At 39.0% G+C, this 16,251-nt stretch overlaps 1 protein-coding gene across 4 annotated transcripts in view; it reads left to right on the top strand.

The window, feature by feature from the left end:
• The window catches only part of KCNT2 (potassium sodium-activated channel subfamily T member 2), a 245,565-nt gene that overhangs the window by 201,850 nt on the left and 27,464 nt on the right, over positions 1 to 16,251 (top strand). For all 4 annotated transcript variants that reach the window (XM_067535158.1, XM_067535157.1, XM_067535156.1 and 1 more), the window contains one exon: positions 6,992 to 7,103. In XM_067535158.1, coding sequence (XP_067391259.1) covers positions 6,992 to 7,103 — 112 coding nt within the window. The remainder of the gene's footprint in view (positions 1 to 6,991; positions 7,104 to 16,251) is intronic.

The raw sequence follows: 16,251 nt of genomic DNA, 5'->3' as shown, positions 1-16,251 counted from the left end.
GTGCAAGCATGCCTACTAATAGCAATAGACATCTTACAAATTCCATTCAATATAGAATACACTCATGATTGTAGTATCTGAGTGCCTTGAAGTCATGTATTAAGAAACGTGACTACACCCTCCTCGTGTTTGTTCACTCATCTCATTCTCAGGTGAAAAAGCATATGCAGTGGAGTGGGTCTTGTTTAGGTGGGTTTAGAGGACATTTTAAAATTAAATCTGTTGCTGTTGTGTGTGTTAGAGAGGAAAGGCCAAAGAAATGTACCTGCATATGAAGCAGAAAGTAGTGAGGTTTCCTGAGGGAGCTCATTCCACAGTTTTAACCCATCCCAGAGAAAAGTTTGTCTCCCACCCAGCTGAGCTTTTCCGATGATTGTTGAGAGCCCTATTGTGCCAAAGCAGCGAAGGTGTCAATAGAGCCCTGAGCAGATACAAAAATGGGGATCTGCATTCAAGCCTCATCCACAAGAATCAATTTATATCTGACCTGCCATCCGCAGTCTATCTTTTCTATTGCACCCACAGCCCTGGGGCCCCAATCAGCTGTTTGGAGGCCAGCCATGGCTGATTACTGTTCAGGGGTCAGCCCCTCCAGGCAGCTGCTGAACAGCTGATGGGACATGCCAGTGGAGGGATGGGGAGAGCAGCACCCCAAACAAATGACAGGCCACGCCCACGGGAGGGAGCAAGGCCCCAAACAGCTGATGGGTGCATCTCAAAGGCGGGGAGCAGGCTCAAAGGCTATGAACTACAGACAGCTGCTTCCTTGCCTTTGAGATCCACGTCTGATCCCAGGTGCAGAAAGTGGTCTGTGGATATAATGCGGATATCCACAGATTTGTAAGGCTCTAGTTGTCCAGCCATTATCTTCATCCTGGAGTTTTAGATGGGCTGTTTGGTATCCTGGGCCCAGACCATGGGGAGCTTTGAAGATATTTCCTGAGACCTTGAACTTAATTTGAAAGTCTATGGGAAACCAGTGTAGTGAGCAGAGGACAGGTGTCATGTGCTGATGGTAGCCTGTGCTGCTGAGGAGATGCCCTGAAGCATTTTGTACCAGTTGGAATTTTCTAAGTGCTGAAGTCTCCCTACCCAGGTATATCACATTACTATAATCCATCTGAGAGGTGGCAAAGGCATGAATAACTGTGGCCATGTCTTTGTCTGCCAGGGTGGGATAAAAAGTCTCCTAGCTAAGCAGAGAAGCTAGAAAGCATTACACATAGATGTTGCTATGTGATTTAAGGGCCTGATTGTTAAATCACAAAGTCAATTGCAGACAAAGCAAGGAATTATGACTATTATATCTCTCCCCTTGGTTCAGAGGAAAAGAGATCCACTACTAATATAACCCATTAGCAGAAATATTTCTACTTCCACACCACCTCAGCTCTGCCAATCCCTGCCGACTCCTCAACCATTGGTATGGGATGTGGAATAGTGGGTCCCTGGAGGCTATTCTCTTCCTTATGCTGTGATCTACAATTTGGGCAGCTTGTGCATGGGTTTAAGGGGGTGCCTTATGCTCCTTTACTCCCTGCTTGGGCATATGGGGCAAAAGACAATCTTGCCTTAACATTATCAAAGTAATAGCTGCACAGTACTTTCCCCTCTAATGCCACTAGAGAGCAGACTTAATTTATACACAGCCTTACTGTCCACAGAGCTAGTTTTGAAACTAAGAACAGTCACTTTGCATAACCTGATGATGGTCTAAATCCAGCTCTTCCAGGGATCCAATAACTTGCTTTCACATTCAGTTATGTAGATCCAGTCATTAAATCAGGTGTTAATCCTCCCTTTACTGTTGGTTCTAAGTATTATATTGCTAATACCCACATTTAAATACCTGCCTGATATAAGAAGCTAATACAAGAAAATCCTCTACCAGCAAATCCTTTGATAATTATACAGTGCATGGTCCAGAATTAATGTGGAAATAAGGAGCAAGGATTTAAAGAGGAGATTTTTTTTAGGAAATTAAACATCTCTCCAGTTGCTTCAATTTGTACAACTTTCACTCATGTTGGTGGAAGGATTGCATCAACAAATTGGCTTTAACTGATTTTTTTACACAATTTAACACAAGAAAAAAGTTTAGAGGTGAAGTCTTATGATTGTGGTTGTGATTTATATAGCATATGCTAAATTAGTTAGCAATTTATTCCACCATTGTTTATTGGAGACAAACCCTGCTTGGTAACATTGCTCAGCTCAAACCATGTGTGTCTCAGTATGTGAGCCAAAGAGCCAGTGAGCTACAGAGTCAATGTATGCTCAGCATCCTGAATAAAAAATCCCCTGTGTGTTTTCTGTATCCAAGTCCTGTCCTTTCTGAATTACAAAGGAAACTACAGTGCAGACAACTTCTCATTGCCCAACAAATTTTAGATTTTCCTCAGATCTGACAACCCCGTTTTGCTCTAAATGATCACCATGCTCAACATTCACATGTGAAATTTGGAGCTGCTAAATGCCATAAAATAGGTAAATCTCTAAGGCAATATGCAGGGAAAAATTTCCTGAAAGAAATATGCACCGTTACATTTTCATGTTCTGTTATCTTATTGCAAAAATGTGGTGTTAAATTCACAAATTCAGATAACGCGGTTTCCATCTACTAGTGTATTCCATCCCCCTCATTTTAAAATGAGTATTTGTAACTATCACATTTAAAAACAGAGAGATTCCCCATTTTAAGAGTACAGAATATCCTGAAAATTAGTAGAAAATCCCCTTAAAAATGGAAGAACATTTTGAAGGTTGACCACTTATACCCATAAGCCTACTTTATTTCTGTAGGAAACTCAGTTACACCAGGATTTTAGCCAAATTTTGGCAGTGCTTACTCACCACTAAAGTTTATTAGTTATTATTTTTGGTGTTATTACTGTACCACCTAGGAACCCTGATAGTTTTGGCTCAATAAGGAGAGCAGTTTTAGGCTTTTCCTTCTAGAAGTACCCATAACCAATAGGTTTCCATTAATGGGTTCGTACACATGTGCCTCAGACTACCCCAGTTGCAAATTCCACACAGTTAAAGGTCTGTGACATTGAACTCAGTTGAACTTTGGTTTAGAGAATGTTCAGGAAAATCTAAGAGCAGTGATTCAGGTGTAGTTGGTGTATAATACTGAACACGCGGAAGATCTTCAGAGGCCTTCAATCCTAAGAGCTGACCCAGTTACACAAACACAAAATATGGCCCTATGTTACATAAAGAAACTAAGCCCTTCTCTGTCAGGGAACCCTGGAAGTGCAGGAATGGCTACATGCTAGACAGGAAAATAGATAACAACAGACTGACTAAATCAGTCGATATTGGACCCAGATGAGTATTTGAGATCAAAGGGGAGCAGTTCAAATATTTTATCAGTAGTGGAAGTTGATATATTCACAGAACCACTGAACAAACCCTGTACTACCATTGTTCTGAATGAAGTAAGGAGAAAGGAATGCAGTTGTGATGGGCGTTTTCGTCTTCATCTGAAATGGGAACATCGCATATATCTTCTTATTGATACTTGTGGAACCCAAAGTCTGGCTGAGAGCAGTAGAGATAAGGGTTCCATGATGCTAAATATCCTGGCTGAAACAAATGTCGTTCTTAGCCTTTTAGCTATGCTATTGGGTGATCATATCACCTTGAGAGTCTGAACTCATTTGGTGACGTAAAATTAGAGCACTTCTTTACATCCCAACCCAAGATCTAGTTCTCCCTCTCAGCATGGCTCACCAGGCAATTTTTAACCGAAAGGCCTTCAATGACTGAGTCACATGTGGAGAAATACTTAATATTAATGAATCACTACCATTGGAATTAACTGAATTTGAGGGCAATTTCAAGTAAGACAGATATGCACAATTCAAATGACTATAATAGCGATGCAATGGATTGGTGATTTTTTAAAAGCTACACCTGAATTATCCTCAAGTAGTATTTCTCTAAGCATTTGGCTGTCTAGGTAAAAATTACTTCTGTTTAAGTCTAAGTTTGTTTTGGAACACATGAATATTTTGGAAAGATCAGAGGAGATATGAGAAATCAGTGTTTAAGAAACTAAAGACTGCTGGTATGGTCATTGCCCAGCAAGAAAAAACAAAACAAAAAGTTTAAAACTTATTTAACTAGATTTAACATATCCCTTTGCAAATTTCCAACCTACCACAGAAGTTTTTTTTTGGGGGGGTAGCCAGGTCCCCACTCATTTAAAATCTTGTAAATAAAAACATGGAAAAAACACATGACTTTAAGCATATACAGTGGATAAAATGGAAATAAAAGACATTTTTAAAAGTGATGAGTGAATTTTGGTGCCTCCATTTGGGACACCTAAATAAGGTCTGATTTACAATAAGGGCTGAGCATCTCACTTCTGAAAAATTAGGCCTCCGTGATCTCAATTTGGGCATCCAAAACATGGCGGCACTAAAGTTATGAGTCACTTCCAAAAAATCTTGGCCTTATGCAATGTATAGTGTTTGCAGAGTGTCCCATATCTGTCTAATTTATGAAATTTTGTAAAATGACATCACATGCACCTGATTCTGTTTCACAGCAAAAGTGAACAGAACAAGGTTCAACAGATCCTAGACCTTAGCATTCAGTGGGAGTGTTTATCATTTCTTAGCTAATTTCTCTTCTGATGGAGCACTTCGTTTTCACAAACTGCCAATCTTAAACAGGTTACATTGGATGTTTTTGTGTTAAAATTCTTGGACTGGTAATGGAAGCTAGCATCTAATGCAGTTTTAGATTTGAACACAATTTACATGCATTTTCTGAAGCATGTATTCCCTCCCCCCCCCCAGATTAATTTTCATAACAGTTTGCTTGTGTGCACTAGCATAATAAGATCTTTACATGCCACAGGAACAGAACATTTAGAAACTGTTTCCTCCATTGAGACAGAGGGAATAAGAATGATACAAGGAAAGTATTAATAATTACTCTTAAAATGTATCCTGAAATTAAAAGAATGTTGAATTCAAGAACCACCCTCAATGTCTGTCTCACAGGCTTAAGTATTACGTATATAATCTATAGGCCCACCGAAGATGATATCAACCACATTTTCTACTTAGTAGAAATTAAAGGTTAGTATTTTGGAGACCCTTAAAAGTTGCACTTTGAGATTTTGAGGCATGACTATGCCCTTGCCCACCCCAGTTCTGGCACCTGGCTTTAGTGTGCATCCATAACTTTCCCACTTAGCCAGATGCAACTGAAAATACATGTGTAGCAGGTGACTTGGAAAGACCCATGTGATGCATCCAGCACAGGATTAAGATTTCAAAAATTAAAAGGTGCATGTGTGTTCGGACTAGTGGTAACATGATTTACTTCTCCGGTGATCAGAACACACAAGTGAAGGAAGACAAACAGGGATAAATAGCGAGAGTCCTGTAGCACCTTAAAGACTAACACATTTCTGCGGGCATAAGCTTTCGTGGGCTGCAACCCACTTCGTCAGATGCACCTGATGATGCTTCTGACAAAGTGGGTTGCAGCCCATGAAAGCTTATGCCCACAGAAATGTGTTAGTCTTTAAGGTGCTACAGGACTTTCAATGTTTTTGCTATATACAGCCTAACACGGCTACTCCTCTGAAACTTTTCACAGGGATAAATGTTAAACAGCAGGCTGCAACTTAAACTTATTTTAACATTGGAGAGGGGCACTCTCTTCCCATACCAGGCATTTAGGTGCATAAAATGTGGTGTTAATAGGCCACTTATTGTAGAACTCAAGGTAAGGTCTCCACTGATTTCCTCTTGCACTCAGCTTGCTCTGCCAAATCTTCTCACCTTTCCCCCGGCAAAGGGGACAGAGGGTACCAAAGAGCAACCCCAGTCTGCAAAGACTTCAGGTCTCCCGTTTTCCTATAGACTTCAGGTCCACCAACCAAATCCCAGGTCTCTTTTTCTGGTTGCTGGTCCTTTGGCATTTCATATGCACTGGACACTGGCCGCTGGTTGTGACAGGCTAACTTCCTGCAATTCCTAAGTTTTATACCTATTTAGGCTCTGTCTCCACAGTTCTCTGAGGAAGGCAAAACACTCAGTAGACCACAGCAAATTTGGCCCTAAAAAGAAAAAAAAATCCTTCCTGGTCCCTTAAACAGGCAAGCAGTCAGACTCACAGCAACCTTAAGAAACATCCTTTACTATGCAACTATAGTGAGGGAGGAAGGGTTCAGCTAATAATGGGCAAGAAGCTTGAGAAACACTAGGCCAGGGTTTAAATAAGTAATTCTGGGAAACAAAAGCCAACTGGTTCATCTCTCATTGGCTGGCCAATGGGCTTTAGATCACATGGGGGGGAGGAGCCTATACCTCTAAACTCTCTTCCTTTATCCTGGAGCTGTCTGGCACCATGTGGCTCCAATCCAGTGTCCCATCCATTAACTCAGAGAATAGCAGTTTACATGCCTTTTAGATATGTAAATATCCCAAAGTCAAACTTTACCGGAACATTGATTTACTCAGAAATTTAAGTGTTAATTTCAGCTTTACATTAATAAGTATATTGACAGCTTGTTTAGTCTGCAGACATTTACACAAGTAAGCAGAAAAATCATGGGTGAACAATGTAGCATAATGCAATTTTTAATATAGTGGTAGTTTACATACAAGGACTTCCAATGAAGGTGTTGTCATCTTTAAAATGTCTCTTGGGTTTCCTCTCTTCATATAGACTTGCATCACATTAGCGATTAAATGTCAGCTAAAAAGCTCTAGCAATTGCAGCACGTGTTTATTTTTGCAAGCTCCACTTTCAGAAATACATTTGCTTCCCCTGAGTATATGGAGAATCTTTTCTCAGCATTCCTTGCTATTAATTACGACTATTCTTATGCCAAAAGCCAGAAGTATCTTGCACTTAATTATAAGTGTGGAGGTACAGATAAAGTACAGCATAATGCAAAACTTACAACAGTGAATTATGATCATTGGCGGTGTAACTGTCACATTTCTTTAACATATAGGTTGTTTTCGAGTCTAAGCATTATCACAGAACTAACTCACCCAGCCAATATGAGATTCATGCAGTTCAGAGCCAAGGACTGCTACTCTCTTGCATTATCAAAACTGGAAAAGGTAAGGATATCTGCTTTTTATAATTGGGTTAAAGATTACATTAACTTCTTTTATCCCTTACTGGTTTTGCAGTAGGCTAGTCAAAAGAGCTTGAAACAGCTTTTTGGTTGCAAGGATAGACACACCAGAAAGCCTTTTTCTGAAGTCTACCTTAGAAGCCAAACTTTATTCTTAAATCAACTGGTTTCATCAACTTTACAGAAACTAAACCAAATATATCTAAAATTATAGACTGGCATTGAAATTGTTCGAGGAACCAGAATCACATTAACTGTACCTGTTTAAAAAATACCATCCAATATTCTAAGAGATTATTAGGCAATTAATGTGGAAAACATTTAAAGTGACTTGGAACACTTAAAATATATATGTACTAGTATACTGATAATAAAATGTATTATCCTCCAAGTCAATTTAAAGAGGCTATAATTCCATATTCTGATAGTCAAATTGCAAAATCTTTGTATCTGTATTTTGTGTTTGCTTTAATTTTTGTTAAAAAGTCAGTTGCCCTTTTCTTAGGGCCAGCCTCTCAGGGGAAAAATGTAGGGGGACTATTTGAGACAGCTAAATATTTATCTCCATTTTTGTTTAGGGCACATGTCTGGAGAGCATGAGGAACAGGAGATTGTTCAGAAAAAAAATTCTGATTTGCTCAAAACAGCGTTTGATCAATGGCCAGACCAGTTTCTGAGTGGAGTCCTATAGAAAGTATTGTTTCTACAGCAATTCTTATGTAGAGCTGAGCAAATATTTCACACTCACTAGTTTATTTGGCTAATTTAGCTTCCTTGTGTTCAGTTGTCTAAGCAGTTTATGATGCTCAAATTTGCTCTTCAAGAATTATTTCCAGAAATTATTTTGTGAATAATCTTAATCTGCAGATGGCTGAGAAATTATTATTATTAGCTATTTGTACTTTAGTAGCACCTAGGAGCCTCAGTCATGGACCAAGACCCTACTGTGCCAGGTGCTGTACAGACAGCCCCCACCTGAAGGGACATAACTTAATTTTAGTCAAAGTATGAATGTTTTGATTGGACAGGTTACCTGGTATCATTTCTATTCCCTGATCATACAGCATAAGTTATAAAGTTAAACCTCTGGTTGTTAGAATTTGCATTTATGAATTCAAATTATTTTTTTTGTAAATATTGGCAATATACACTTAATGTTGAAGGAAACAGAAAAAAATTAACACTACTAACTTAGAGGACCCAAGTAGTTCTTTTATGCAATCTGCACACATCTAAACTTCAGTCACCTCCTTATGCATGATGGGATACTGCAAAAACTAAGATTATTTAGATTGAATAAGAAAACTATTAGAAGAGTCAAGACAGTCTGTCATCCTCACTTATTGTGTCATAACAAGTATTAAACCATAAGCTCTTCTGGTAATGGACAGTCAAGCACTCATTTAGGTGCTATAATAATAGAAGTAAAACTAATGTTTTGGCAGGTCCCTCATGAGCTATGACAGAAGGACAACTCAATGATGATGCTCAGTATTAAATCTTGTCATGTATACATCAGTATGATAACAAGATGAAAAATTCTAGATGGGTATTTTCAGCTATAGTGAGAGCCACAATGCAGGTACTCAGTGCTGGAGGTTCTTTTATTTCAAAGAGTTTCATATCCTACCAGTTTAATTGGTAAGACTAGCTCCATTTATTTCTCCACTCTACATTTCTTTTCCTTTGGGTCCCTGTTAGTTGCTCCTCTTTGATTAATGGGCTTTGCTTATTCATTGGTTCCCCATTTTGTTCAATTTCTCTCCTTTCAGTTTGCGTTATGCTGCCTCCTTAGAGTGCTTCCCTCACCCATAAAGAAGGTTTGCAGCTGGGATTCTTTCATACTGACACTTTCCCAGTGGTTTCTGCAAGTGAAACTGGCTAGAATTATGCACTATTAGTATATCTATAATGCCATATTAGAGCACGGAGTATCTGTCAACATATGGGAATACATCTGAGTGCTTTCCAGCAGTTTTGTTCCTCGATGCTATATATAACCTATAGAAAACCCTGGGCGTACTCAATGACTCTAACGCATATCTTGGTGACAAGGGATACTTACTAGGAAAGTCATTACCACTCTTGATTTACATTTGAAGTGCTTCTGCAGTAGTTCAGTGGGGATAAAAACCTGGCTCAGCTGAAGTCAGCTGAGGCAAGATTGCACCTCACTGTCTTTTCTGCCTCACATGAATATTTTGAAAAGAAGGTTGCTGAAAGATATTGGAATTTCAGGGCTACTGTGCTGAAACATTTGGTTAACTTATATGCACATGCAAACAGAGTTGTGAATAAACGTTGGAAACTGAAGAACAGTGATTTAATTAACTTCCTGTCCTAATTAGTTCAGCATAACACATGAGTAGATAAATGATCTCATAAAAACAACATTTTCTTGCATGTGGTTGAAGGTGCATACAGTTGATGCTATTTCCCATTCATTTTACTCTAACATCAGCAATGGAGCATTTCACAGGTGGTGCTGTAGTTCATTAGACTTTTCAGAGCTCCCTTTTGCAAAATGAAATGCAATTAAAACTTGAGTGAAAGTGATCTTGTATGGTCAAACACAGCTGATTGCTGTTCCCGCGCTAAGCACCCCATTTTCAGATAGACTTAAAAAGCTGGGTAGTTGCCTTCAGCTAATGCCTATAAACACACACATGCAAAATTGACTTCATGGCTTAATGCGCTGCAGAAGTAAGAAATCTGAGTCGCAGGAGAACTCCATCTGCTGTTGCAGCTGCAACTTTCCTTGCTTTACGCACACACAATCATAATTGGAATCAGACAAAGCAAGAGCATTTTGGTCAGCAAAAAATAAAACAGATGATGAAATACATTTAACCCACAAGCCTAGAGTCAAACCCTGTTTTATCTGGATTGCTTTTTCTTGTTTGAAGACAAAGTGGCCATTTCATAGAATCCTTACTAGGACAAATATTGAAACAAAAGGTAGGAAAGATTTGATTGAGGTTCACATCCTAGTTTCTGGTGATTACAAAATTCTTTAGCCACTAAGTGAAGTTTTTACTGCTTAAAGGAAAACCTGCATTGCCTATAAATCAGGCAGCCAGCTCTCACTATTTAAAAATAAAGATATTCTCTTTTAATTTATAAGATCTGTAACCAGCTAATACTTCGCTTTTCTCTTTTATCAATAGAAAACAAACAAATTGGTTGTGAGGGCTAAAATTCTATAGGGGAGAGTGCTGTATGTTTGACCTGACTTTTATAAAGATGTGCTTTTTCAGCCTTATTTGGAATGAAGTACTTTTCCTCCATTTTTTTCTTACTACTGTTTGAGTTATAAACAGAGAGAATTATATCTGAAACAACATTAACCTGTTACTTTGCAATAGTGACATATGGGTTGTTAAATATCCAAATACAGTTAAAGCTGCATCTGGACATTGGTGTCAATTCACTGCTTCAATGGAGCTGAAATGATATTCATCAGTGGAGGATCTGCTCCTATATTTTAAGCTTATCTCTGTGGACAAGTTCATCTGTTAATACTTCTTTATCTTCATTGCTTTGTATTTCAGTACAAGTTATAAACTTTGTTGCTGTCCTTCACTGTGGTTTTTACACAGAAAAAGGTTCCCATTTCTCCCTTCCCACCTTTCCCATGCTAAAGGTTGCTATGTATCCATAATGAAGGTTTGAAAGCTAAACTGATTTTAATACCAGGAGTTCAGTAAAATACAAATATATATTCTGAATACTCTTTCTGGGTTCAGGATCTGTCTCAAATGCAACATGAGCAGTTGCCAAGGCTGTCAAAACTCAAAGGGCACTTGACTGTTCCTCTCAAGATTCCAGTCAGCCTGTTAATCCTATATACTCTTGTATAACCCCATAGCCATGCCCCGTTCCATGCTCTTGCACCTTCCTGAGAAGCATGGAATACTTGCCACTGACGGAGTCAGATACTAGGCTAGATGGATAAATGTCCTGATCAGATTGAGACTTTTACATTCGAGAAGGGAGCATGCATCAAAATCCAGATGCAGCCCTAAATCTCTCTATGTTGGAGATGGGAGCTATAATTTCAAGCTTGATTAGACACACTGCTCTAAGAGAGGTAGCATACTAAAAATAGAAGGGTAGTCATGGCAGCACAAGTGGCAGCAGGAGCTAGCCACTGGAGTACATACCTAGAATCTTGGATGGGATTTTCCTCTGGGCAGCTAGTCCCTCCCACTGCCATGGCGACACTTCTATTTTTAGCACACCAGCTCAGCCAGATCAAGTGCAGGACTGGAAATTACACCTTCCCTACAGCACAAATATACCCACTGACACAGTGGTCAGGGCACCTTTAGCACCATCCCAAGTAACACTTAAAAGGTTAATGTCATGACAGAGAAAGAAATGGAAGGAATTTGGTCCAAATACACATCATGAGGGGCAAGAACACAGGAGAAACAAACAAAAAACCTGAGAAATGAAATGCCAAAGAATAAATGCTGTGACTTTCTCTGAGGGAAGCATTGCTGACGGATACTATGTACTGGAAAGCTGATTGGCACAACCCGCTGTGAGGGAAGCTTCCTAGCTTTTTAGCCCACAATGTAAAATATTGTAAAGAGAAAGTACTGATGAAGTATTTCCAGAGTGAGAGAACACAGTGATGAATTGTTTCTCATCTTATAAACTTCTGAAAGTTGTAGGTGTTCAGAACCTCTTAGGATCACATCATTAGTTGTCAGTTTATTTTAACAAAGATTCAGAACTTCCTGGTGTGGAGCAGTGAGCCACTGACAGGAGACATGTTTATGTGGAGACAACTGAAGGTGCATTAAACTTCTCTCTCCATTAGGAATGCTGCATTTCAACATGCAATTTACTGATCTCTGCATATTTGTAGTTATACAGGCTGTGCTCATCCCAAAATCTTTTCTCATGCCTCTAGAGGAGTAATGCTTTTTCCATAAATATTTATATGTGTACCCTTCCCCAGGATGTAATTCCAAAAGTGTCATTGGAAATGCTGTTGGGAACCACACTTCTTGTGAAACAACTGCTGGTGGCACTCTGATGTCTTTCTGGCTTCTACAGCTGCAGAATTCTCTGGAAAGCCTGAATATAAAATATAACCTACACAAGATATGCCTGAGTTAGATTTGTGTGCAATAAAATGCTCTTAAGCAAGAGAAAAGGAAAGCAAGCCCATAACAAGAGGCAGAGGAGAGATGAAATAGGAAGGATTTAAAATAAAGAAAAAACCCACACCGATACATGTTCCTGTTTTCAAATAAGCTGAACAGTTATAAAAAAAGTTTCCCTCCTCGCTTTTTTCAAAATTCTAAGCATCCACCAAAAAGTGTTCCCTAAACATGGCATATCTTCCCTCCCACTCCACCTTTCTGCCACCAAAACAATACTTTACAAATTATACTGAACAAATGGAAGAATACATGTAATACCTTCGATCTGTTGGCTGCTAGGCCATTGAATCCAAAGCCCATTCTATATATATGGCATGAGTTTAAAAAGCTTTATGTAGTTTATATAATTTAATTTCATGAAGATTAGAAATCTATATCCAAGTAGTAAATGAAAAACAATTGATTTATTTCATAAAAATGAAAAAGTCTCTTCAACTATATTCTACTATAGAAATGAGGGATAGAGGCACAGTAATCACATCTTTGGGCCTGATCTTCAAAACAATTACATGAGTAGCACTTATTCCTATGATTAGTCTAATTTACCTCAATGATACCACTTATGAACATGAGAAGGACTGCTCATGTCAATTTGCAGGATGAGGCCCCATCTATTTAATCAGAAATGTGCAGCTACTAAAAATGCTTTTGTAGTGTTAAAAGATGAAGTACCTAAAAATAAATGATTATCATGAATAAACCACAAAAGGGGCAGATAAAGATGTTCCTGCAGAGGAATTTTAGTAATGCTTAGGCTCACACAATAAATGTTTACAATCCTGGCCAAAAACAAGCCACATCAAAAGTATTTTATGTATGAGAAATTGTGTCACTGTCTTTTTTTCCTGTGTTGGAATTTTCCTCTAAAACTCTATTTAGTTCTAGTTCTCTTTTTACCCCGAGACTCAATTCACAGATTTACAATATATTTTTAAAAAAAAAGTATTAGAAGTGAGCCTGAGCCACAAAGGCTAGATTCAAATTTCCCACAAACCTGGAGGCATCCAAGATGTGTTTTTAGTTCAAGCCTATTACTAAATAGCAATAAAGCATATTACTGGCATTTCAAAAAGTGCTCAAAAGTGACATGCATCCTTCCACAGATTTCAGTGAGTGTAATGCGACCAACAGAGAGCATGTAGAAAAATTGACTCACTGTTGGAATCCTTCCTCCTGGTCGAGTACAATGTAGCAGGCTTATTTTCTCTCTAATGACCCCCATCAATGGTTGATCTTGTTTTGCAATACATTCTCTTCTTGTGACTGAGTGCTCCTGTGAGGTCACACTTTAGTCCCACCTCTTTTGGGGGTAACAAAGTCCAACAGTCCAATGTCCTTACAAAAACTATTTGTGTCCAAATCTGGGCCCTCTGAGCCTCATACTTCTCTTTCAGCCTCTTTATTCCCATCTCAGGGGCCTCACATCACCTTCCAGGCCCTTCAACTATACTGGGTTCTAGTTCAGGGACCCCATATCCAGTAATCACAGGTTGCACCATCAGACTCTTTGCTGCCATCTCGCCAGACTTCTTCCTACCATAGCTGATCAGCAAGCTTCTCTCTTTTTTCAGTGCCAAGGCTCCCCTCTGGACTTTGCTGAACAAAATCTCAAGCTAATGGTACAAATATAAATCCATTTCTGCTCTCCTGAGGTTTGGCCTTTCATTCCTTTCTGTTGTTCTATTGAACAACTTCCAGGGGGTCTTTCCCTATAATACCAAATCCAATCCCATTATTAGGGCTCATTGCCAGAAGATTCTCTATCCTCATAGCGCTGTTACTCCTAATATCCTAACAAACTTAGTAAATAATTCCATAGCCAAATCTCCCTCTAGGCTTCCTCCCTGAATCATCCAGTGCCCCCCAAGAAAGTACATTCAAACTTTCTCCCTGCAATTCCCCCCTTCTAAGCTATACATGGCTTCTTTATAGTCCCTGCTCCTTCCCCAGCTGGGCTTCATCTTTAATTAAGCCAGGTCTACCCTCCAGGTGCAACCAGCTAATGTAATTGGCCTCCCAGACCCATATTAATCATTTCAAAACTAGGATGACGCATATACCACAGAGTGCTTCTGCAAATTCTTCCTTAAAAACATTTATACCTGGGCACCACTCTCCCTGTGAACTTCCAATGGTTTTCTTCAGCTACTGGCATAGCTGCTGTGTTTCTAATAATTATGCTTTTTAAAAATAGGAATGAACAGCAGGTTGTGTAATGTATTTTAGTACCCATTCTTTCTTTGCTCGAGGGCATTTGCTACCTTCCATGAAAAGAAGTCTTTTATAGATTTTTTTAAAATCATGTTGTAGATTTTAATAGAGAAATTTTCATGCGATGGTTAACACATGTAGAAGGAATTCTTTCTATTAGAATAAGTGGGAATATAGAGTAATTTCTATAAAACTCTTATGTTTTCAACCACTATATAATTCCATGTAATGCCACAGATATTATTTTAAGGCGTAATGTTCTGACCAACTATACATAAGGACAAGGAGAGTAGGAACCCATGTGGGAGAGGAGGGTGCAGAGTTTTATCTGCGAGTTCCTTTCCCTTTGACCAACTTCCACATAGACATGCATGAATGTGCATATAAACTGTGCATAGAGCCTGATAACACTGTCATTGATGGATAAACTGTTGGCCCTTGTCATGTGGGGTCAGCAGAGATGGGAGTTACTGACTCTTATCTGAGAGGAAAAAGTTCTTCAGGGGGTGATAATGGGGGAAATTCACAAGTGAATTAATTAGCTGGGGTGGCTGCTATGGAGCCCACATGGACACAACAGACAATTCTGACAGTGGAATGGGGGCCGGTACAGGGATGCCTTTGCAAATATGTGTACTGTGGAGAACACTGGAGAAGTAGAGTGGAAAGTCAGTCCAGCAGGAGTAGTTGAAGACAAAGGAGCCTGGTCTAGCCTACTCTAAAGAAGACTGACTGTAGGTTGTTTGGGGCGGTATCTATAAAAATAAAAAAATTAAAAATTGACAGTTGCAGATCAGCAATACACTGCTGGGGGGACAGCACTTTCCCATTACACCCTTTACCACCCAGACATGCTCATTCTCTTTCCCTTTATGCATCGAAGGAAACAGAGAAGAAGAATGTCCCAGCAGCATGTCACTACAGGAGATGTACAAATGTCCCAGCAGCATGTCACTACAGGAGATGTGCAAATCTCCACCTCATTTGTGTAGGGTTGGCACTTCTTCACACGGGTGGGCACAGGAAGCATTTTGCATCTAGTACACACAAGTCTCTGCATGTGGACTCGCGACAGAACTCCTGTAGAAGTCAATGTGATGTTTGTATGTGAAAGGCTCTGGCCACCAATAATTTAAGTTGTTTTGGTGGTTTCATTAGTAGCAAGTCACAAATTGCGGTTACATCTCAGTGCAACTGGATAATAATAATAAAAAAAAAGCACAAGTGATTACAAGATCAATCAAATTATCTGTTTGTCACAAATCTTGGTGGACAGAAAGAGTTACAGTCACCGTGATGTTTCATTATTCATACAGCAGATGAACACTTGAACACTAGTCAGCTGGCAGGCTCTCTGATATATTAGTCCTACGGTAACGTGTTTGCAATCCTATAATTTTAGGGAAACAGTGGATTATGAGTTGCATTTGGAGGTGAAGCTTTTATCTGTTTTGTCACTCTTCATTGCTTAATAACCCTATAGCTACTAGTCAAATTTAAATTTAATAGAAATAACAAGTTTGGCATTAAAAACTCTGCATTTTCTTCATTTTAAAGAGAGAATTAAGTGTTTAATTTTAACTGTTGTCGCTTTCCTTTAGCTCAAAAGATCCAATAAGAGCCTAGTTTTTAAAAGAAATTCTACTGAGGTCACATCTTAAATGATTTTGCTATACATGTTAATCTGAAAAGAATATTCGTGACACTTTTTGGATATTGCTCATACAAATCCATGGAAATCAA

The sequence above is a fragment of the Emydura macquarii genome, unplaced genomic scaffold (assembly GCF_026122565.2).
Source record: "Emydura macquarii macquarii isolate MOO-44397 ecotype Brisbane River unplaced genomic scaffold, CSIRO-AGI_Emac_v2 contig_3477, whole genome shotgun sequence".
Taxonomy (NCBI): Eukaryota; Metazoa; Chordata; order Testudines; family Chelidae; genus Emydura; species Emydura macquarii.
This window is presented reverse-complemented; position numbering and strand designations above follow the sequence as displayed.